This window comes from Leptidea sinapis, chromosome 12, assembly GCF_905404315.1.
Source record: "Leptidea sinapis chromosome 12, ilLepSina1.1, whole genome shotgun sequence".
In the NCBI taxonomy this organism is placed as follows: domain Eukaryota; kingdom Metazoa; phylum Arthropoda; class Insecta; order Lepidoptera; family Pieridae; genus Leptidea; species Leptidea sinapis.
This window is the reverse complement of record NC_066276.1, coordinates 12,222,655-12,247,656: the sequence shown is the minus strand read 5'-3', so window position 1 is coordinate 12,247,656 and position 25,002 is coordinate 12,222,655. Positions and strand designations below refer to the sequence as shown.

Here is a 25,002-nt window from a genome sequence, read left to right as displayed (position 1 = left end):
CATGCTGCAGAGGCTATTATTATTATTAATATTCGAAAATTAAATCTGTTTACCGGCATCTTTCTTTTAAGTGATCTTGGCTTTCTTTTACGAGCTCGACCATTACTTTTGCAGTTTAGTATTAATTTTATAAGTCAATTGAGAAAACTTAGCTGCAAACAGTTTTCATAGATGGAATAAAATCGGATAAATGTTAGACAGAGATCGGATGTTATTTAATGAGACTGTATTGAATTCTCATAATTATTTTAAATAGTTGTTTATAATATTTAATAACCAGTTATAATTTAATGATTTTCAGATCAACATTCCCATTGCCCAGTTTCGTTTTAATTTTCAATTAGTGTGTTTGTGCAATTTTCTAATAGTACTTTGAAATAAACATGTTTAATTTTTGTTTTTTACTATTTCCCACAACTGTATTGAAAATCATAGTGTGATACACGGTTGTATAGGTAATTACAAAGAAGCTGTCATCAACAACCCGAGCCGACGTACCTCGTCTCCACAGTGAACAGCTCCTTCTTGATGGGTTTTGTTGCCGTGTAGTGAACTTTGCGGAGCGCAAAGTCTGACAGGCATCCCTCAGCTGAAACAAGAATATATTATATGAAAGTACATCAATATTGTGGTACACAGTCAATCGTTACTCTAATTGAATTAACTTAAATTGTTAATTGTTACATATAAATAAATCATCTAAATTGTTTTCATATAGAAATTTAATGAAATAAACAATATATTAATTTTACTGTTACATCTTAATATATTCATGATAATGTTCTGTATGTTCATAAGCACATCCATCACAAAATAATTTGCTAGAAAATGTTGCAATCATATTGTTAACACGAGGAACAAACATAAACTTGTTATGCCTATTATACGGTAAACTCTAGTTAGTAAGTCAAAATACTTACCAACTCGACTTAAATTAATAAAAAAAATTAAGAAAACGTAAACCCATAGTTATTATTCAAAATTGCGATTTTATTGGTTCTTACAAAACAAACGTGTTCTAAAGTTCTAAGCTTAACTAAATAGTGACTTTGGATGTTGAAGCGTGATACTTTTCATAAGATGATAAGTAATTATCGATTTTAGTTTATTGTACCGGATATTTTTCTCGAGATCGACTCAAAAAGCACTCGCGATCGACCTGTCGATCCCGATCGACCGTTTGAGCACCCCTGCTCTAAAGGCTATCTCTGCAACTTACTGCTAATTCCATACCTAGACGCTTCAAATTGTACTTATGACGATTTTCGATCGATTATAGTTTGTGTTATATTGAGCTCATCGAGCCCAAAGAGTTAGGTGTTCTTTCTTTTTGAGCTCTTTATAAAAAAACTCAGAACATGCATTTGATCACATATTAAATTGTGGAGTAATTTGAAAAAAACATTCTGAAATATATGTCTACTAAAAGTTTAATAAAAGTTTTTTGTAATTTCAAACGTCTTTTGAATGAATGAACCGATTTTCACGCGGTTGGCTTTTGACGGAGTTTTTTGATCCTCATAAAGATTCTTTGAGTTTTAATTGATCGAGCTAAAATTTCAAAGTAATTCCGAAAATATAAAATATTATTTTAAAATTTTTTAAAAAATCCCGCTTAGAAGACCTGTCTGTGGCATATCTACTATTTCGGATAGGTGGTAAGTAGTTTTTGACGTTCAAAGTGATTTTAAATAAAATTAAAATAAAATCTTCTACCGCATTTATCACTAGGGGGTGGTCCGAAGAGCTGTTTAACCTGATTCCTGCCGCCGAATTCCACCTTCGCACGACATGCCACAAGTTAGGATATCATCCTCACCATCTGGATGTGTGGCGGTCCTCCACAGTGCGGTTTTCAAGGAGCTTTCTTCCACGTACTACAAAGCTGTGGAATGAGCTTCCTTGTACGGTGTTTCCGGGACGATACGACATGGGTACCTTCAAAAAAAGCGTGTACACCTTCCTTAAAGGCCGGCAACGCTCCTGTGATTCCTCTGGTGTTGCAAGAGATTGTGGGCGACCCGTACGCTCGTTTGTCTTCCTATTCCATAAAAAAAGATATGAACGAACAATGAATTTAGATTCGTGATATATAAAATTGTGGGAACACTTGAAATTTCCATGATTTGTTATACAATAAGTGAGGGAACACGCAAATGGTCCGCTTGTCGTGCCGCATCAACTGCTCTTAACATTGAAAGCGGCCATATTATGATGAACGGCTAATAAAATATTATATAAACTTATGAGTAGTGTACTGATATGCCATACGGCCCTAATTACAGCGTACTGCACTCGTCAACTTTATAAGGGTTTTTCATCCATCCATTTTCTAATGTCTAATGTCAAAGTATCCTAAAGTCAACTTTTTATTCTACAAAAGGTTTTAAAATACCACATCTATTATTCAAAATACTGCCTTTATAACAGCTGCTCAAGATAATATAAAAATAAAATCTTAATATTATGTAGCACGTGATATTACTAAAGTACCAAGTTTGTATTATTAAGTACATATACGACCTAACCAGATTAAATATTTAAATGTAAAACGGAATATGAGGGAACCGAAAATAAGAACAAAGAAATTAAATGAAAACAATTTATTGCTAAATCATCTCAAAAGAAAGGCCAGAGATGAATTCATTGAATAAATTAAAATAAATAGCTTTAAATAAACAGAAAGCGGGACTGGTATGGCGGCGGGCGGCGGTGTTACAGTACAAGCATTCCACACTCGTAGAAGTGAATACATTTAAAACGTTTGTGTCCCCGATAGCTTATGGCAATGCCGACTGCATACAAACAGAACCCGGGAAAATACATTCAATTACATTCTCTATTCAATAACGTCAACATTATACAATTGTTGTGGTCTTACTGCATTACTATGTTGAAGAGAATGTTACGTCTACATGGAAATTATTACGAATCTGATAATGTAATAAAATATATAGACAATTAATAAAAAAAGAAGTTTTATCATATGACTTGCTGTAGCATAAACAACGTGGTTACAAGTTTATTGTTTATTATTTATTATATTGGTAGACATCACTCGAGAATAATCCTTAAGGGTATATGTAAGTGACTGAGTTATAAAGTGAACTTTCAATGCTATATAACAAGCGATTCAACTGTAACTTTGTTATTTGATGGTGATCACTATTAATGTGAGTTACGATGAATTATATATAACTGACTGCTGCCGCGTGTAATAAATTATTTGCGGTACTAGTTATAATGGTGCTTTCCAAACCTTACAGTCCTGACACCTAACAATAGTCTTACTCAGAGGATTTTTTATCTATCAGGAACTAAAAAGTATTTTGCAGATTTCATTCATTTTGGAACTGGTGTACAAAGCGCACTATTAATCATTCTGTAGTTTGTTATAACTTTACTTCTTATAGATTAAATATTCACTAACCACAACATTGAAACTGAATTTGCAATATTGTGCGCCATGATAGCATCGCAGAACTAGGCCTATTCAAATCGGCATCTTAGATTGAATGCTTGAGTAGTATCGGATAACAATAAGAAGAGCAAGTCCAAACTATTGTAGATCGGCCTTGGATCGCAAGTTCAGTGCGTTCTCGTCGTGTGCGGCCAACCTTAACTTGTGCTCAACTATTCGTGCTCGATACGAGAGATTCATATTTCAATGAGTTGCATTTTGCAATAACTTGCGTACTCCAAGATAACCTGAATTGAGAACTTGAATATTTTATATACATTTGAACGTGAATTCGAAATAGTTCAATTCTGTATTATACATGGTAATTTTTCTGGTGTGGGCTAAGGCTATGCTTGAAATAAAATATGGAATAATATATTTACTATAGGGAAAAGTTTAGAATTCGTTGTGCAGAGTCTGAGGTAAAAAAGTGTGTGGCCAGGCGTCTAACCGGTGCGGTGTGCCGTGTGATGATCCAGTGTATATTTGTCTCTTTTATGCAAAGTTACGAAGACAGAGACAATATACTTATATCGTGGTTTGCTTTTTGGGCTGGAAAATCTTCTTTTCCTAATCTCAGATCAGTACCTTTACACTGAAAAGTAATGTTAACCCTAGAACACCAGACCGGTAACAAATAGATAAATAACCTTCAGTGATCCTCGTGGGTCATAGTATTCTCAAAGGACTCACAAGGGCACGCCGCACCGGGTATCACAGTTCACGGTAACTGGTTTAGCACAAGATCGATGCACAGGAATGAGGAATGCTAAATACATTACCCGTTCATATTAGACAGATTAGATTTATAGATTGGTAAACGGTGTTTGATTCCTGTTTATATATGACTTGAATATTATTTCTTTATAATACCTTGTAGTCTAGTGTCTAGAAAAGTATGTTTCAAAATTTCTGTTAGTTGGCAAATCTCCGAAATAAGATCGACGACATATTTTGACTGGCAGATATCTCATGATATGCTGACTATGATTAAAAAGAAGGGCAATATGTTATCTATATAAAAATACTTAATAAATATTTTCAGCGGTAATGGTGAATGGTGAAATGTCTAACTTTGACATAAATAATAGCCAATTTTACCCTACACTAAATTTGAAATATAACGCTAATAGAAATTTGACTTACACTTAAATTAAAATAAATTATAAGTAATCATTCGAATTTGAACCAAACAAAGTTCACAATAGCACATCTCCGATTAGATCATCAAATGCCCAGCTCCACTTCTATATTCTCTAGGTGAATATGATTTGTTAACATGCTTTCATCCATCTTCTATTTTCTGCAAACAAGTTTTTTTTTAAAGCCCTTTGACGCTCAAGCTACGGCGTAGGTAGGTATTAGAATTGAATTATAATGATCTGTTTGACAAAATGAAATCCATAAATTTTAATTTTCGCAATCATTTGTTACGAAACTTAAAATCAAGTCAATCCGTACAAGTGTAACCACAGGACCGCATATTAAAGCAGTGCTATCTTAATGGCTTCTTAAGAAGCATTACGGTTTTCATCGATATAGGGTGTCGGTGAATTTGAAATTACAGACAGAAGCCAGCGAGACTGCTTATATACTGGAGATCCTATTACAAGGATTAGTGTTTTGATGCATTCGTTCAGTGGATTATGCGCTTATGTTAAAGAATTCCACGGATAGTATTTTACTATTGGAGGTGCTGTTAAATTGAATTACTACAAATTAAACCCCTTTCAAAAGTATACTTTGTGTATCTACGATGCAACGAAAAATTCAGAAATGGCAATTAGCCGCAATAAACAGTCCATAATTTGATCGAAGATTGCATTGCTTCAAAGCCAAAGCTGTTTTTTTTTCTCGAGACAAACAAAGGTTAAATCTATTAGTGTTTTAATAAATTGTGTACGAATGTCTAAACTTAGCTAATTTATTCTTCTAGATAGATCCTCTTGCTGTTAGACAATCGATAAAAAGAGGTTAGGTTTAATACTTTAGTGTGCGTGACAAGGTACGTCTTTCACTCACACTTTGTATTGATTTGCGTGTGAAGAAGTTGAAGTGTGTGTGAATTGCTCAAAAACTTAAAACTCAATTTTTGTCGACGTTTTCACAGCTATCATAATCTATCTAGACGAATAAATGATCTAAGTGTCTAAGCATATATGTGTATTTTACGAGCCCTGTATGTGATTACGATATGCCATTCTTACGGCACTATAAATTTCACAATCAAATCATCTGCAGATTGATATGACTTGGATATCTTTATAATCTACATAACCTTCACGTGATTCATCTGTTCTCAAATACTACTCGCAGAACATCTTACCGAACGTTACAGGTTTGTTTGTTGGAACCGGCCATTACTTGTGATAATCTCGACTCCTATTGGTAAGGATCGCAGTACATCCCCAACCCTGATCTTGTATCGTAGTGCTTCCATCCACAGGACCTCTCTTATAAATATTTGAGCAGTCAGTTTAGTTTCATTCATCTTCTACGTGACCAAACCACGCCAACAAACAAATAACATAGAAAAACACAAGCATAATAAATATAGCAGTGGCCAGTAACAACAGTAATTATCTACGGAGAGCCTATAAAGCATACTTCATCAAACCCTTCGCATCCAATAATTAAAACGTAGAGCAAACACCTCACGGTACTAAGTCTGGCTGCATGCGGCAGTTTTAGTATTATGGTCTTCGAGATAACATCAGTAGATAGGTATTAATTTCCGTTAATTGCGAAAGTTACTGAGTAAATCTTGTATCTGCTTCATTATGGTTCTCCTATTATTAGTAGGTATTTATTATAATTATCTATATAATGTAATAATGAAGGTACATTCCTGAAGCCGAATACCACCTTCTGCTACGTACAACCAAGCTGTGGAATGGGCTTCCTTGTGCGGTGTTTCCTGGACGCTACGACATGGGTGCCTTTAAAAAGAAACGCGTCCGCCATTTTAAATGCCGACAAAGCTCGTGTGATTCCTCTGGTGTTGCAAGAGAACGTGGGCGGCGGTGATCACTTAACACCAGCGGATTAAAATAAAAACACGGAGGTAAATACGCACTTGCTGAGCTTTTTGGAGAGATCCGACTTGAGGAGCGCGATCAGTTAAAGAAAAGTGATTTATTCGAAATTAAATGTAATATATATATATATATATATATATATTGAGATTGTAATTGTTACTTAATGTTAATAAATGTAAAATACTTTTGTGAGTATAAAATAAAAATAATAATTGGGTTTCGTATTACTCACTTTGACGAAGTTTCACTTTCTTAGTCTCACAATATTATTATACTATTGAGAATGATCTATTGAGTAGTGTGTGAATGATTAACAAATTTTAAAACTAAATTTACTTTACAGCTCATAAGTGGTGATTATTTACTGAAGGCTAATAGTTTCATTTCAAATACATATATACAATCTAGACATTTCGATGAGCTTTTAAACCCCAATTTGCATTATTAAAGCTACATTACCCTTTTGAAAGTGTTGTCGGAATAAATTTCTTATTCTCTTAAATACCGCAGTGCCGCTAACAGTTTCCTACTTTAATTGTACTACATTTTCAAAGCTACTTGTTATCCGGGTTATAGACGTAACTGGGACATCCACTGTACTAGCTACTGTCTGTTATGGAGTTAGTTTTCTTAAAACATAGACTATTCTCTCTTATTGCGACGGTTTTATTGAGTTACTTCTATCGCCACAACTTGCTAAGGTAAAGCTTTTTTGTATTACGCAGCATTAAGCATTCATAGTTAATCTACGAATTCAGTTTGTGTTCGATCGATAAAATATTAACAAACTCTATATTATTAGAGGACAAACTAGAATGGGCGTCATGATAAGTGATCACAGTCGCTTTTCGGTTTATACGCTTGTATAAAGGTACGTAAGTCATGAATCGAAGAAAAAGGCCTCATTTCTTGCGCATGTTCTCACTTATGAGGCATATCTTTTCGAAGTCATAGTAGACTTTGAATCTAAGGTCTCGTATTGGATATCATGTAGGTATAGTATTAGCATTGTAGGGTTACCAATGGTAGCTATTTTAATACAGTATTGTTCAAATTAACTGTAGATTGTGCTGTAAGACTATGCAAATAGCCTTAAATATAAATTGACTGCTACAGTTCTATAACGACTAGTTTACACTTTGCGCTTTGATATTAAGACATAATCATAGTAATAACGAAACATGTAGTTAAACCGGTTACAAAAGCAGATTAATTATTGTAAATACCAATTATCTACGACAGAGCACTCTGTCATCGGTTTAAAGGCTTAGTATTAATTAATGTTTACACCGTTTTAGTAGAAATTGTAACGACAACTTGTTAAATTGGCTTATTATACAAACTTATCACGCAAGAGCAATACTTATTGTGAAACATTTAGCACATATTGAAAATAATTCGTGTTACGAATCATTTCGTTTATCTTACGTAGACAAATTGGAACTCATTCAGATTAAAGTGTAGTTAATATCTATTAAGAAGTATCTACTAGACAAAAATATGTTGGTTACTCCTTTCAAAGGTTTTAAATGCTTCATTTAGATGCTTGTTATCTAAATGTAGCATTTATATATCACGCGTATTATTTCATTTTTTTTGTAAAACATATTCTTGTTCTTCTTAGTGGCTTAGCAGATTTGAGTACCTACGTCATCTACGCAATGAGCAATCGCATCGAAAAGTAATGTTAAAATTATTTATTCATGTTGGGATGGGGACATTGCTTTCACAAATTGAAGGAGCTAATGAGAGACGAGATATCCTATGTGTTACTCAAGTTAATTATCTCTGTGCGAATAATATACCATTTACAATTTAATAAGGATCTATTCATGTGTTTTTCTCAGGTCATACTCTTTCGAATGGGTGGTAGTGTTTTTGACTTTCAATAGTGATCATTAATTTCGTATCTTATTTTGAATAAAAATATTTGAATTTGAATTATGTAACAAACAACCAAACAAACAGTACATCTTTAGAAGTGTTTGTTCAGAGCGGACATCTTCCTGTTGAAATGATGATGATAATGTTACATACAAACTTACACATTTACTTATAATATTAGTATAGATGACACTGAGAAATGGCCATCTATAATAAAATCAAGTTTCATTGACTAATTTACATACATAAATACAATCACGCCTGTCTTCCAGAGTGCAGGCATTACGGACTTCCATTTGTTTCATCCACTATCATCAAACCTTTTATTTGTGCTTTTATTATTTTTGGTACCCTTTGTATAAATTCATTTACACTAATTAACTATTAATGCGAAAATAATTTTCCACTGTTTTGGAAATGTTTAATGAGTGGCAGGAAACCATAGTTAATACACTTATATCAGGAAACTCATTGCCAATGTTTTAAAATGTTATGTCCATGTGTAATACAAGTTGCGTGGTCAAGTTTTTAGGTCATTTAATCATTTGTTACAAACCTGTAACAAATCTCGCTAGTGGTGCGTGAAAAGAACTTTTGTTTTCACCCCATTACTTTCTCTGGATATAAATTGCATTCAAGTGATCAAACATTGTATGTTTTTGTACGAAACTGTTTTGTAAAAGTCGTATTTTGTACATCTTGTACTAACTGTGTATGAAGTATCAACTATAGCAATACATAATATTATATACTCTTGTCAAAATCCTTAATGTTTTTAAATTTTAAATATCGAAGAGATTTTTTAAAGATATAATATATGTACTATCATTTTTACAAAATTTGCTACAATATGTAGCGGCAACGTAAATATATATATATATTATTATTGCTACGAAAAAGCCGTTATGAAGGGTGGGGCCGGGATGAGTTTGTATATTATATATAATTTAAAGTTTTCCACTATTAAATAATAAATAATTATTATTTTCATTTCGTCAATAAAGAACTATTACATAATAATAAACTGCTCATATTTCTTCATAAAATTATTGAGGGTTTTACGAATCAGACATGTTTTTAAATATGTTTTAATAATTTTTCAAGGTCTTTAGTTCGGTGAGAATATTTTTACAGAATAACATAAAAAATTATTTAAAATTTGGGGTGATATTATATACTTGAAGCAACAGAACGCACGTAAGGTTCGCATAAAACACACGAATGTCTGTGAACTTACGATAGTAGTCTGTACTAAATCGTTACAGCAATAAAAGTCGCCCATTAAAGTTTGTACTTAATTTATCTTTATTTTATGAGAAGTATAAAATTAGAGGTAATATTATATAAATAACAACTATAATTATTGAAACGTCTCATGTCAAGTTGAAAGGTGAAGTTGGAACATTACAACCGGTGTAATAAGTTACGTGAGACTTTTAATCGTAAGTCGTCAGAGTGGCGGGCACAGAGTGATATAGTAGGGGTCATTTACTAAAAAGAAGTGAAAATTCTTTGAGCGCATGAGGGTAATATTTTTACGGATGAAATGCAATAAAGTGACACAAAAATGTGAGACGTTTTTGTCCAAGTAGAGGAAGAGAGCCATTGAGATCGATTGAGAGAAAAAAAGAAAGGGCGAATGAAGCATGAAGCACTAGCGCCGCTAGTAAGTTGAACATCTTCCCTGCTAGCGTTATATAGTGCGCGGCTGCGATTAAGTAGATTACAATAATTAATTGTTAATACAAAAAAAAAGGAATAATTTCTAATATTGACAAAAAACATTAGATTTAGAGAACACATTAGTATAAATATAAATGAGTTTCACTTCTGACATTGTACGCGCGCAATTTCATTTATATATTTCCATTTTCACTTCAGGAAGGGAAGTGCTGAGTACTCAAATAAAAACTTGTACGATTTGAAACTTCGCGTCACAAAGTTGTTATGAGTTGATTCACAGTAATAAACTTTCTCTCGATTTGGCCGAAGATTTTCCAATAACGAAAATATAGGCTTGAGGGAAATGTAAATGTTGACGGTAATATAAAGGGACGGAATCGGTTCACCCAAAGATTATGTTGATGTGATAACTAGAACATACGGCCGCTCTACACACCGTCTATAAGTGTAATATATATAATATAAATGAATCGACAAACTGTACAAAAGCTTCATAATATCTACGAATTATGAATATTCTTTTCGTAGACTTTTTTTTGAACTGAAAACTTCTCTCTGCGCGCTGAACACTTTATTTTGATTGTCTTTAATAGCTCAGACCTACATAGCCTAGCCTGATGGCTAGGCTAATACGTGTAGAAAACAAAATAAGAAGGTGTGACATGACTAGAAGTGACATAGCCGCGTTAATCATGTCGCCTTGGTACTTATAGACCACCAGCTAGTAAGTAGTGATTTAGTATTAATCAGCACCTTGGACGTGAAACAACGCGTAAATAAGGGAAGACGTTTTTTAGTAAATTGTTCTAAATATTCTAATTTAATAAATAAAATATACTGCAATAAATTTTCACTATTAGATTCTTAATTTATTCGTGATTCCGTAATTTTTTTTAAAGAGAAGGAGAAACGAGTGTACGGTTCACCCGATTTTAAGTGATCACCGCCGCCCAAATTCTCTTCCAACACCAGAGGAATGACAGGAGCGTTGACGACTTTTAAGGCAGGTGCATTCGCTTTTATTGAAGGTACACATGTCGTATTGTCCCGGAAACACCGCACAAGGAAGCTCCTTGCACACTTCTTTTCTTTTTGCACACCATTGCTGTACAAGTACCTTACCATCCAGGTTGTTGCAGGTGTAAGTAGCAATGTAACGTATGTATATATAGGCAGCATTCCTCCCTCAAATAATTAGTACTTGTAACTTACTTTTTAATAGGATTAACGCGTGAAAATGTAACTGTTTTCATATTAGATTTTGCGTAAAAGTTACATTTTTATTATTATTTTAGCTAACCCGACGTTTCAAGACCTTTCCAGATCTCGTTTTCAGCGGGACAGATCTAAATAACAATTACACTCGCGTTAATCATTACGTAACGCTCATTCGGGTGAAGTTGGCTCGAATCGACGCCATAATATTTATATTATATGTTTTGTTTTTTTATTTATTTATAAATAATATACGTTATTTTATTATTACTTTTTGAATATAGAACAAACAATAGTTGTATTTCGTATTATTAGCCTCGCCTTAATAAAGTTTGGTTTTGGGCCCACAATTTTTTATTATTTGAATCACTAATCAGTAATTGCTTCGAGTATCATACACATACATTTAAATAAAATAGGTACTCCTACGATATAAAACGTGTGTAACTATTTCCTTACAAAAAAAATATGTTTCTAAACGATGAATAGTGTACATGACTTTACAATCAACATGGTCACGGGCGACTGTCCATATTATTAATTATGAAGTCAACATCTAAAACTTAGACTCGTTTTAATCCTTTTAAAAATAGTTTAATTTAAATTGCTGGAAATGGTTAATATTTTTACCACTATTTAGATACAAGTAAGTGTATATTCAGTGTCCGTCGGAGGCAGTACTGCTTCCTAAACTCTTTTAGGCGCAAAATGGCTTTGTTCTATTTCTGTTGATGGGTGTTAGCCACGATAATTACAATTCATGAGATATTCCAAGTTATGTCTCAGGGTGACGAGCATAGCGCGATGTTATTTATTTATTTATTTATACTTTAATAAAACGGCGTAAGCCAATTACAATATTAAAGTAAGATTTAATTACAAACTAAACATATAACACAAATAATAGTTAATAAATACAAAGTTTACTGTAAATAACTAACAATTAATTAACATCCAAATACCGTTCATCCATTCCTCTCACAAAAACGCAAGCACTCTGTTAAAATCGTCTGCCATCCATCCGCAAATAAATCACAAGCAGGGTTGGCTTCGAGAAGAGCGTTGAGAGCAGAGAGAGACCTCGGTATAGGTGAGTTGGTGCGAGCCACAGTACGATGTGTCGGACTCGCGAACAATCTATGCCTGCGCCTCGAACAGTAATTGTCCGGTACAAAGATTCTACATATCTCAACATACAAACTCGGCGCATCTATATCACCTCTGAGAACTCTGCACATAACTGTGAGCTGCTGTCGTTTTCGCCTAACCTCGAGGGAGTTGTAGCCTAATGTACCCAGAAGAAATTTTGTGGGATACATATAGGACAGTCGTAAAGCATTACAGTACCCCTTAGATCGTTTTGTGATGTGTTACGACCCGGATTGTATTGTGATTGACGGCTGACGTCGCATCATATTAGAGGCGTCTCGCATATATACGCTATAAAAACGTTTCTAAGATCAAACATATACAACTGTCATAATTATAATACCAGCAACAAACATCAACTTACTATGCCTACTATTCGGCTAAGTTGAGTTATCCAAATGTTGTGATTCTTATTGAGTGTTAGTTTTGTCCTGCCTGTATCGTGTCAATCGGTTGTCGAGTCAACATCTCCTGTGAATTCGTGTGTTGAAAACCTGAATACTTGTTTATCCTTTATACCATAAAAAAGATGCATTTATGTTGGCCAACTGACTCTTGAATTTTTAAACATAAAAACACTTATCTGCACCATGTAGGTATTATAACTGACAAGTCGAGACAATCACTTGTAGTGATTCCCAGACGATACCAAAATATACTCAAGTGAAGACGAATGACTCACACAAATGTCTGCATTCATGAATGCCAGATCAAGACTCTGTTATATGCAGACGTGCTTTGCATAGCTCTTTAAAATAAATTGATTTCCGATACTGTGATATATTGATAGTGTGAATATTATGAACATTGCTACACCTACATACACCATAGTCCATTTTTAATGTAATGCAAAGAAATTTCATATTTAAATGTGGAACGCTTATTGTATTTGTAAATATCAAATGCGATTCAGGTACTTTGCAGAAACTAGCTTTTACTATGGGAAAATATTTCATTAAATTTTACTTCTGCTGTTCAGATTTTTTCTTCTCATAATGAAACTAACTCGATTTTGAACATAGAACAAAAACATAATATAGTCTTATTTATCGTATTATGAACCTAGCCTACAATATTTAACACATTTGTCTTTTGACATTAGATCACACATCTTTTTTATTACATTACTATTATTATCTTATCTTATTAAAGGAGAGTGCCGGAAAATATAACACAGCTTTTGTTCACTGTGAAGGTGGACGTAAAATAATATTTAAAAAATAACTTAGAGAATGCCTAAAAGTGTATGGTTGCCAGAGTCCTTTCTTGAACGAACAATATCCTAGATATTACTGGTAATTTTTATAGAGAAACAGACATATAAAAAAAATCGACTTTATTGTATGTTCTTCTCACGAGCTCTACTTTTCCCGGACATATGGTATATTCCGTAATTTTAAAGAAATATTCATCATTCAGTTTAAGCCCTAATGTATAAAGTTTATTTGACTTTAACTTTGAAGGGGTCCGTACCATAGTACAAGATAGAAAACACTTATTGGAAACGTTTATCAAAAATGAAAATTTACTACTCTTTCCGAAAATAAATTCCTCAGGCCGGAGAAGAATCCAAGAATTCTCAATGTATTACAATGTAAATACATTTAAAGAATCTGGAGGCTATTCGACTATATATATGACATTCAATAAATATTAATTAAAATAAGAAACTGACAGGAGAAAAGCCCTTCTTAAATTCACAATACTGAAGTACTCTATTGAATGAGGCTGTACATCAGGAGTTCCTGGGTAATACGTTATCGAGCCCGCATTTAAGATAACGTTCTTTATCTTGGAGATCAAACTGCATTTAAATTCCAATCAAGTCCATTGCAAAGCAGCTTTTATTGATGAGATACCACATATATTCTATATTAAATATTTGATTGGTTGGGAATTAATTTCTGTTTGTAATTACACCCACAGAATCACAATTGAAAAGAGCTGGTAGGAGCAGATCCCTTACAGGTGGATCTCTCTAAATGTTGATAACTCTATATTAATTGGATAGTAATGAGACATGTCTTAGGAGTATTGTTAAGGTTCTCTTCACGAAGCGTAACGGTGCGCCCGTCTATCTGTCTATTATAAATCGAAAGTTCAACAGCTGAAATAAAAAAGGGTTTATTAATACTATTGTAGCTATAATTACAAATAATAAAACCTAGGTGGAGCTAATCTTCATAATTTCCGCCGTGCAATTTATAAAAATAGTTATTACGCAAAAGTATTTTAATAGTATTTAGTGCTATATCCTCTACGATAGTATGAAACCTTTCATTTGCGAATACTATGTAACCGTTTGGAAAGATTTTTCTCACGAAAAATCTCTTGTGTCCAGCAAATTGTAAGCTATCTTATATACTGTTTTAAATTGAATACATATTTATTTAAATTCTTGTAATCTCAATTGTTTTGGTTTTTAATGTACTCGTATTCTGTTTTATGGCAGTTAGACAGTCATTACGCAATGTGAATGTGTGAAGACATAAGGTAATCGCATGAATAATGTTCTTCACGAAAAATAACATAAAAACCCAGCACGAAGCCCCTTAATATATCTCTCCGTCCGCTTCACAGAAATAAAAACGCTTTTAAAGAACTTGGGCTCATGATAAATGCAAAATACGAATTTTGCGAATGGCGTACGTTTTCACGTAAGGACATTTTTAACGTTCTTAACTTAATCATGTCACTTTTCGCGGTTGGAAAATGCAGAATTGAAATAAAAATACTTTGATAGAAAAGAGTACTTTATTAACTTTTCTAACAAATTTTCCCTTAAAAATAATTGCTTGCGAAAAATCACAGATAACTGGGATATACGTGTTTGTTGTCGTACAAAGTAACAAGCACCACTTAACGTACAAGTTCATTGACCAGCAGTGTCAAGGCAATAAGTATTAGCCACATCTTACGTCCTCATTCAAGTTGTGATAAAAAGTTGAAGCTAGAAAATTGTCCGTATCAAACGTTTGAAGCCGTGTAAGGACCACATCAGGAAGCTGACTGGTTCTAGAGCTCACGATAAAAATGCAACGAAAAACAATTTGCTCTCAAATTAACTGGACTTTCTCATATGGGATGATGGCTCGTTCTCCCTTCTGTGTACTTGTAGCTAATAGGGTACCGTTATCTTAGATCTATATGGTAGAAGTGTTTGATTTCGAAATGCCTTTTCAGACGATTATTACACTAATGACAATAGTAAGCGGTTATTGGTACCTGAATATAGTTCCATCATTATTATGTTAGTTGTATTATTAGTGTTCCTTCCGATTTTAATGAGTTTTTTATTTAAATGAAAGCTGACATTGCTGAACAGTCTGTACGTAACTCCGTTAAAAATATGTTCCCACTCAAAATTACAAGGATTCATAAGTCACAACAATTTTTTAAATTATCTATATGCATAACTATAAAAACTTAAAATACTTAGACTAACAACAATTTTGTAATAGTACGTATCTCGTAAATACAGAAAATGCAAAGTGCTAGGCCATAATAAAACGACATAGTCGCGCCCGCTGCCCGCATTACAATGGTTACTCGTTCAAAACAAAAGACGTAACAGTAATACAACTGTGGAATCAAATTTGCGGTTTGCGCGACGTTTCAACAAATAGTCTCGACGATGACGTGTATCTAGGTCGAGTTGTTCCCATCTTAGTGACTTATGTATTTCTTTGTGTTATATCATTATATTTCGGAGATGGTGAAGAGCGTGTTCACAACGAAAATAACAACCAATTTCATTATCACAACTAGGTGTTTACTAAGATTCTATAAATTCTTCGAAGCAAGTTTGTCGGGACGACATGAATATGTTATATATTACGTTTGAACAGTTATACTGACCGTAAGTTATGTGATAAGACGTAGCTTGTCACGCACACTAAACTAATATTCCTGGCCTGTTGTTGTTGCTTCTCTAACAGCAAGAGACTCTATCTACAAAGTACAAAGGTTTAGCGCTCCTGAGTGAAATACAATATAACTTCTCATGTATAATGTCACTGAACAGTGTTGGTAATAGGGACGAGTGCGGTAAATTATTGGCAGACATCAATGCTTTTGATAAACTTGTATGATTGTTAATAAAGGTGAAATGCAGCCTACAATAGTTTCATATGACATACATTGTTAGTCCTTTTATTTACGGATCGGAGGTTTTTAACAAACAAACGTGTTCACTCACCGTTCAGAGAAATAGTTTTATATATTTGCAGTAGCTGGACATGTTCGTGAGCTTTATTACAGTGTCATAAGGGCGGAATTCAAATATTTTAACACGAGTGCATTGATAGACTGGTCTGTATATAATAGCCGATGCTTGGCTAAAATTGTTTTAGTATTTTTGTTTTAACACAGCAGAATATTGAAGAGTTTTAAATTTAGTAAATGGTTTTCGATAAGTACTCAAAATATTTTCATTCAGAATTTTACTCATGAGTCATGACTGCCGATAAGTCCCGTTGAACATTGAGAGAACTCATAGGGATGTTATTACAAACATGTTAAATGTCTAAATTTAATAAATTAACTACCACAAAATCTGTGTACTTTGCTATTAGTCTGAAAAATGTCCATTGTTCTTAAATTAATTTACGTACTAACAATAGTATTTCTAATAGACCATATTACTCGTCCAGTTATAAAAACGTTAGGATCATGCGGGGACCTAAGTATCAATCAATCTAGGGTTTATTAAACTGAAAATAAAGCGTCACTTATATTGAGAAATCGGCCTCTGTATGATCATTTGATGATTATTTTAGCAACAATTTAATGGATTCAAAATCCAAGGTATAATAATAACAAATTATGATGGTCATTATTTTGGCACGTTAAATAAAACCAAGAGAAGTTATAATTGATGGCTGTGTAGAAAGCCCCTCCCGTCATCCTAATGACTTCGCTAACATTAGCCAAACATAATTTGCGAAGAAAGCGTAAACATAATAAGGGCGGTCGTATACATTTGGTGTTTTTGATCCGGGCTCAACGAACAGATCTCACCCGAAATACACTTGATTCTGTGTGCTTACGTACGAGAAAAATCGACAAACCGAATGAATGATAACGCTATTGCAATGATTTCAATTGAGGAGCATATCGAGAGGTATATATTGTCATCGGTTAACCAAGTCGTATTGTTCTGGAAACACCGGACAAGGAAGTTCATAGTTAAGTTGTAAGTTGCAAGAGTACAATTCAGTGCCGCTCAGGATTATTGATTGAACTCGATATTCGGAGCAACATCGCAATTGCGCTCAACACTTTAAAAAAAACATTAGATGTTGAGTCTCATTAGCCCAGTAATTGCACTAGCTAGCTCGCCCATCACACCGAAACACTATAATAAGGCTGCAGATTACTGCTTCCTGGCTGAAATAGGCGGCCCTGGAGTGCTCACCTAGCGGGCATGCTGTCAGAGAAGCCAGAGAGCCTCCCAATGAAAAATATGAACATGCGTTATCGTCCTTTAAAAAATAGCCCCGAGTTGGAATTTTTCAATATAACACGGCTGAGATTCGATCGAGCAATGTTTCGGATTCGCAATCACAATGATTCAAGCACTGGTCTAATGACCGTGTGATCATTAAGTTGAAATAGCCGAGCTAAAATTTGTTAGATGTATAAATCTTTCATCTATAATTTCAATGACTGTCTTACGAATTTTCGATCAGGCCATGCGTCCTGACGCTAGTTTAACCAGAAAAGTGCTTAACGCCGCTAGAGAAGTTTTTATTTCTCAACTTGCTTCGACCACGTAAGAGTTCCGGCTGGAATTATAAACACTTATGTACAAGCACTTCATCGCATTCGCAAAATATATAACAAAGCAAATTTTAGTTATTCCAGTTTCAGTTTCCAATGGAATAAATCAAAACAAAATAATTATTTGCAGAGGCCATTATAAACACATGTTTTAGAATTTCCATAATTACCGGAGACCTCGTCCATTTATATTCCGTAGAGGCCTCTGATTTTGAACAACGTCACGCAAACATCCTCTCTCAAAACACCAATTAACTTTGAATTATGTCTCTACAATCGATCGTGTATATTTTATATAAAGTATACGGTATGCCGGCTCCGTCAATGACCAAGCAATAAGCTTCCTATATAATGGTTTGCATTATCATTTTGATCGGTATATCTTGAGTTTCAGTTCATCAAAAAACATCCTTAATATTCAGAAATAGAGTTTCGTTTTGCGTGTTAGAAAAACAGAGGCTTTACGCTACATTGCCTTAGTTGCGGTGTAGGATTGAATGGCTTGTCCTTATTTCAGGTTACTCTCACCAATAGACATCAATGAGTCTTCTATTGCGTATTTTCAATTATCTACGTGGGAATTGAAAATCGCAATGATTAAATTCAAGCTAGACGCAAGTCCTAATTAACTGTATACTATAAGTATATATGTTATTGAAGCTAAGCCTTATAATAATTATCATTATGTAGCGTCACCGCTGTCTTCTTTATTTGTGTTATAATGTGGACGATGTTTGTTAGGTTACCGTCCTTATGCCGCATCGATTGTAAATGTTCTCATATATTTTCTTCAATTCTTCAGTGGAGGCTTGTATGCACTGTCTAAAAATTCCTATTTTTTTTTTAATTATTGACTGTCAAGATCATTTGCTCCTTTTTACACGCTTTTATTAGCTTCACCTGTATAGATGTCTGTTTATAACCGACTCATTTGAGCTCGATTTTGGCCCACTTTAAACGGCCAGATTTCGTTCAAATTCATTTTTCAATTTGCAAAATATGACATTTGTTAATTTATATCGATGATCATTTTAAATTTCAACCATTACCTAATCAAACAAAGCGTGTTTTTTAGTTTTTTAAACTAATTTTATTTAATTTCAGTCTCTAAAGACAATCATGTTATTCACTTGTTATTCGGTGATCACATATAGTTTGCATCTAACAGTTAATGAAGTTGAAGTTAAACAAGATGTAAATGTCCAGTTATTATCATGGCACTATTGAGTCGGTTTCATTGTGTAGAAAGGATAGATGAAGAGATCGACTACCAAAACTTTGGTCTCGATTATATTCGCATGAAACTAATAAAAAGTTAAATCTAGAAATTCAAAAATTTTATCCTATATCGGAGATGTGTTGACAAGGGGTGACTTCTAGAGTACCATTAGATAGCTGGAATTTGATGCGAGTGAAATAAGCCAGGAAAGTATGGCTGGACCGTGACATATAGAGCTCCGTAATCTTTGAGAGACGCAGGCATGGCTGCGTTCACATGATAAATGGATGTGGCATCTGACAGTATTTTCAAGTATTCCGCTAGTTTCAGCATTTGGTTTGTTTAATGTGAATCTTTAACAGATTAACTGATCAACTGTGAAAATTTACAAAATTATCAAACATTTAGGTCGTTAATACGCGGCTAAGTTAATTCCTTATTATTCTAGCAAACATTTCTACATGCAAAATATACTAAATAGATCACACACAAAACAAAAGATACGACTAATATATTATAAATTTAATATCTGATTTAAATCATACATTAACACGAGTAAAATGCACACACCCTGATAGGAAATTTTTATGAAGTAATTAATGCATTGAAGTATGTACAATTAATTTTTTGCAGTCTCTGGAAAATATCACTCGATTGAAACAAATATTCCGACGTTGATTGGTTCAATCGGTCTAGTGAGATCCCATGATAATATTCGAACGTGAACTGTGTATTCATAAATAAATTAAATAACAACTGAACTCAACATAAGTAATACTTTATTTAATAAAAACTCATTATTGAATAGAAGTGGGGGACTTAAAAGCTATTTGATTAGTTATTTAATAAATATTTGAGTAAAAATTTGTGATACGTTAGCAAATGTTATAACACCATAATATTTTAACTTTACTGTTAAAGTATTTTGTATAATTTTTATCAGAAATGTCTACATTTACTGCGCTCAATTTTACTCGCACCCGATTACTACGTATATTATTACGTTTTTAGTTTACTATGACACTTACAATGTGAAGAGAATCCTCTAGGCATACATAATATTAGTCGGCTAATTATAACATTTAGATAACAATAATTACTAGCTAACTTATTCTTCAATTAGTTTACAAAGTCTGTCGTTAACTAGTAGTGCCAGACTTTTTTGTCGTTTTAATTTTTCTATGTAGCGTCATTTGTTTCCGAAGCGTAACTTTTTAACTTTCCTCCGAACTAATTTTGCCTTGTTTTTTGACTATGGCTCAAAGTGCCTTGTGGTATAGATATTCGATGAATCTCGAAGGAATTGTGTACACGATATAAATATACATTAGTCTACCTATAAATACTATTACAAAAAAAAAACAATAATTTCATTTGAATGTAGAACCTGTCAGAATGAAATATGAATATTAATTGTGTTTGCTCGTTTTGGCGCCAATATTCATATTTTTTTCTTGTATTATCAAATAGATGGGAGGAGTTATGAAGGGAGCTAAATTACAATTTTTAAACTGTATTTATTATGTATTATTCGAATGTTTGTTTAGTGGGCTAGTGATTGGTAAAAACCTTGTCTGTCTGTATGTGACAGTGTCTGGCCGTCCACGTGGTATTTCTACTAAAAAGGCGATCAAAGCAATGAAGGAAAGAATTCGTAAAAATTCTATCTGAAATCAAAATATCTTATCTCTGAAATGAACGTAGCAGCAGCAATTTTGTCGCGTATTTTAAAACTTGATGCTTATAAGAACCCTTTATACAACCGATTATTTAAACTTAGGTAGTACGTAAAGAGGGTTCCCAGATTTTTTTATTGACTGATGAGAAATTTTAAACTATCAAGGAAAAATGTATGCTGAAACTGTTGCCACGTCGACACCAACAATGGTGGTTCAACAAGACTCAGCACTGGGTTGGGTCACAAAGCTCCATTCAGACAAGCTTGGTTGGAAACTAACGTTACTGAGTTTTTCACAGCTGAAGACAAGCCAAATCCAAAATTTTAATCTGCTGCATAATTAATTGAATCTTTTGCGGAAATCCATAATTATTAAAATGTTGTGAGCTTTCTTGAGTGTGAATTCCGTTATCGAATCCGATTAGTCTTGTGTTTCGTACCAGAATTTGGCGAGTCAACATCTACTGAAGATGCCCCGTGTTGAGGCAAAACAAGTGTCGAATTGATTGAAGACGAATCTTAGCGGGAATTCGCACTCAAAAAGGCTCACATTTGAATGAGTATGGCATGCTTAGCGCTATAATATTTGGAAGTTTCTTAAACAATCGATTCCAATGAATTTTCCGATGGAGATAGTGCCAGTTTCAATTGATAACTGACATCAAAGTTTACAATATCGTATTATCAATGGAGATTATTTACAATGAGTTTTTTTATATTAAAAATAGAAAGATACAATAAAAAAAGTTGTTCCTTGTAACAACATTTATGGCAAGACCAGGTATTATATACCTGCTATGAATGACATATATATTATATAGCTTTTCGAGATAGATATTAGTCAAGCTAATAATTAATATTATAGAGAATTTATAAATAAGTGCGCAATACCGCTCATAAAGCTCAGTTCTCTTCAGAGCATTTCGTCCCACGAGGTGTAATGACCTTTGCCACTAGCAAACCTAACTTGGAATTAATGCGCGGCCTTTTCTTTGATTGGAAGTTTTAGCTCTGATAGCAATATTGGCGTGAATAGTAATTATCACCAGTTATTAATACCCGTAACTGCTATGATAGGCTGCGTACATACTACATATACATGTATTTGATGTAAACTGACTTGGCTTTCGAAAACGCGGGTATCCGAAAATCGCTTTACATGTACACAGTTTCAAGAAATTACGAAGAACGCAAGTTAGCACATATCTTTTATTAACCCTAAAAAAATCTTGTTTGGATGAAGCCAGGTATTATAGGTGGTCATTACTATATACTATAATATATGAAAAGAAAATGTACAAATCCATCATCGCCAATATCATCATCGAGACGAAGACTTCCAATGCTGAAAAAAGGTCTCTTACAAAGACTTTCACACAGATCAATCGGTCGTAATTATAAATCAACAATAACTTAATACACATAAATGTTTTTAAGAACTTACGCGGTTAGAAACAATACAAATAACCTAATATCAAATTAATTTCCATGCTAACGATAATCTTTCACCAAAGAACTATAAAACACTTTGAAAACTACAACTTTCTTTGGTACCTGTAGCAATAAATTCATCACATTGACTTATCTAATTCAAAATCGATGATAACTGCGGGGGAGTTGGTTAAGAATCCCTAGGGGCCAATGAAGTTTAGGCGCAGATAAATCACAGTGTAGGTGATCTGAGATCGCTAAGTTTGTGTAAACCTTTCCCTTTTAACTGTCAATTAAGGTGTGTGTGGTCTTTGGTATTTCGTAACAGGTATCATTCGCACTTTACGCAAACTCGTTCGTGAACGTTCTCTACAATTGCAACTCTGATTGTTTAAGTGATTTAAGCAGAAACTTGTTAAAATTTATAATTTAAATATTCTTAATAGGTAATTCATAGACTAGGAGTTACCTTTTCTATACTAATATTGTAAGATTGTAAGGAGAGAGAAAAATATCTACTGAACCGATTTTGAAAATTCTTTTACATTAGTAACAGAATTTGAATTTGAAGAATTTGAAGAGAACACAAATAATGTGGCTCTCTTAATAGAGACAAGGCTATATATATATATATATAATTTCTTAGGCAAACAATTTACCCGAAAAAAAAACTTTTTTGTAGTAGTCGGTTTTGCAAAGTGAGTCAAAGAAAAATGGTTTGTAGCAAACTACCAACTAGTACCTAGTACGTCTTTGCAATCTGACAAACAATGATAAAACAGTTGGGAAAATTGTGGAACGATAACATTTTTTACGAATATGATGATGACAGATAAATATATGATAGTTTTGTATATAGGTACGTATGTAGCAGCATTGGAACTACAACTAATATGGTTACACTGGGAAATGCGAACAAAGTCACTTCTTTAATAGATTTGATAATTGAATTATAATAAATATTACATAACTTATTTTCCGTGCAACTTTACTGCGTCAAAACTGACTCTCTCAGCGTGTTTCGTAGTATATATGTTACTTATCCAGAACTTATATTATTTCGACTAAGAAAAATGACATTTCATTTAATACGAGTATTCAAACAATGAGCGGGATTATAAAAGCAACGTTAGGTGTGTCAGTACTTGTTAATATAATAAATCTAACATTCAAACTATTGAACATGTGAAGTCAATGCACAAGCTGCAGTTTGTTTATCTTTGCAAGCAAATAAGTAATGTGTTAAAAGAATAAGCACACCATTGTAATGTTAGCGGTATTGTGTGTTTACTGTACGGCTTTGAAGTGCCGACGTGTTAGCTTAGCCATGTCTTACGATGCCCATGCATAGACATCCGCGGAATCGATTGTGACCACGTGAGAATATTGCTTCCAATAGTATATTAAATGTTGGACACATATCTTGGAGCTCACTTTTAACCACTGGTCCGACATTTTGTCTGACTTGTCCGGCTTGTATTAGATTTGGTGCGAGCTCTAGCACTTTACCTTAGTGCTAGTAATGTACCTACATCCCTATTCGGTCCACCATACGCAACACTTCTATCTAGATGGCGATATTATAATTTCTATGGTTAATTCACTTGCATGCATTTGTCTACACAATAATTTGAACAAGACCACAAAAGGACAAACCGGTACTAAATCAGAAGTATACACCATGCCTACATTAACGTTAACATTGTATCGTTAGTCCATCGGAATTCCTCTATCACATAATATGTAAGCTGGAAAATACTAATTAGTAATTATAATTATATATGTCGGACTATTAAATTAATGCATGATATAAATATTATTTATTACACCTCTGATACTTCTAGGATTTTTGAAAGAAGAGGAGGACAAACGAATATATTGGTCACCTGATGTTAAGGAATCACAGGAGCGCTGTCAGCCTCTTAAGACGACACTAAATGCCGGCGACCTTGAGCGATATGAGTTCACGGCTCCTATGTCACAAAGCCAATATTTTCAAAATGCTTGCGTCGAAAATGTAACATTTTAACAGGCGCAAACAGCTTAATTGCTTACAATCCTCATTATTGATTACTAATCTGAAAAATTGTACCTACACAAAAAAAGTAAAAGCTATAAGAACAACTTTTATGAGAGTAGTATACTAAACAAATGCATCATTCTGAGAAAAAACTTGTTAAACTGCAAAGAAAACTGGTATTTCATAATAGCTCTGGAGTATTAACTTTAACCAACAGCAAGCATTAGCAACCTACAAGTAAGACTTAAGGGTATGTGTAACAGGATAAAGTAGTGTTCATAGCTCCAAATGCTATATTTTCACCACCAAACTTGTCTAAAAACACCTTGTTTTCGTGTTTTCTGTTTACCTTTCGCCTTAAGATGATAGATTAGCTTATATTGTCAAGATGCATAGAATTAAAACACAATGACGATACCTGAAATAATCAAACATATAGGCACC

General features: G+C 33.6%; 1 protein-coding gene across 4 annotated transcripts in view; it reads right to left on the bottom strand.

The window, feature by feature from the left end:
- The window catches only part of LOC126967137 (uncharacterized), a 132,407-nt gene that overhangs the window by 10,483 nt on the left and 96,922 nt on the right, over positions 1 to 25,002 (bottom strand). For all 4 annotated transcript variants that reach the window (XM_050811570.1, XM_050811571.1, XM_050811573.1 and 1 more), the window contains exon 2: positions 499 to 589. In XM_050811570.1, coding sequence (XP_050667527.1) covers positions 499 to 589 — 91 coding nt within the window. The remainder of the gene's footprint in view (positions 1 to 498; positions 590 to 25,002) is intronic.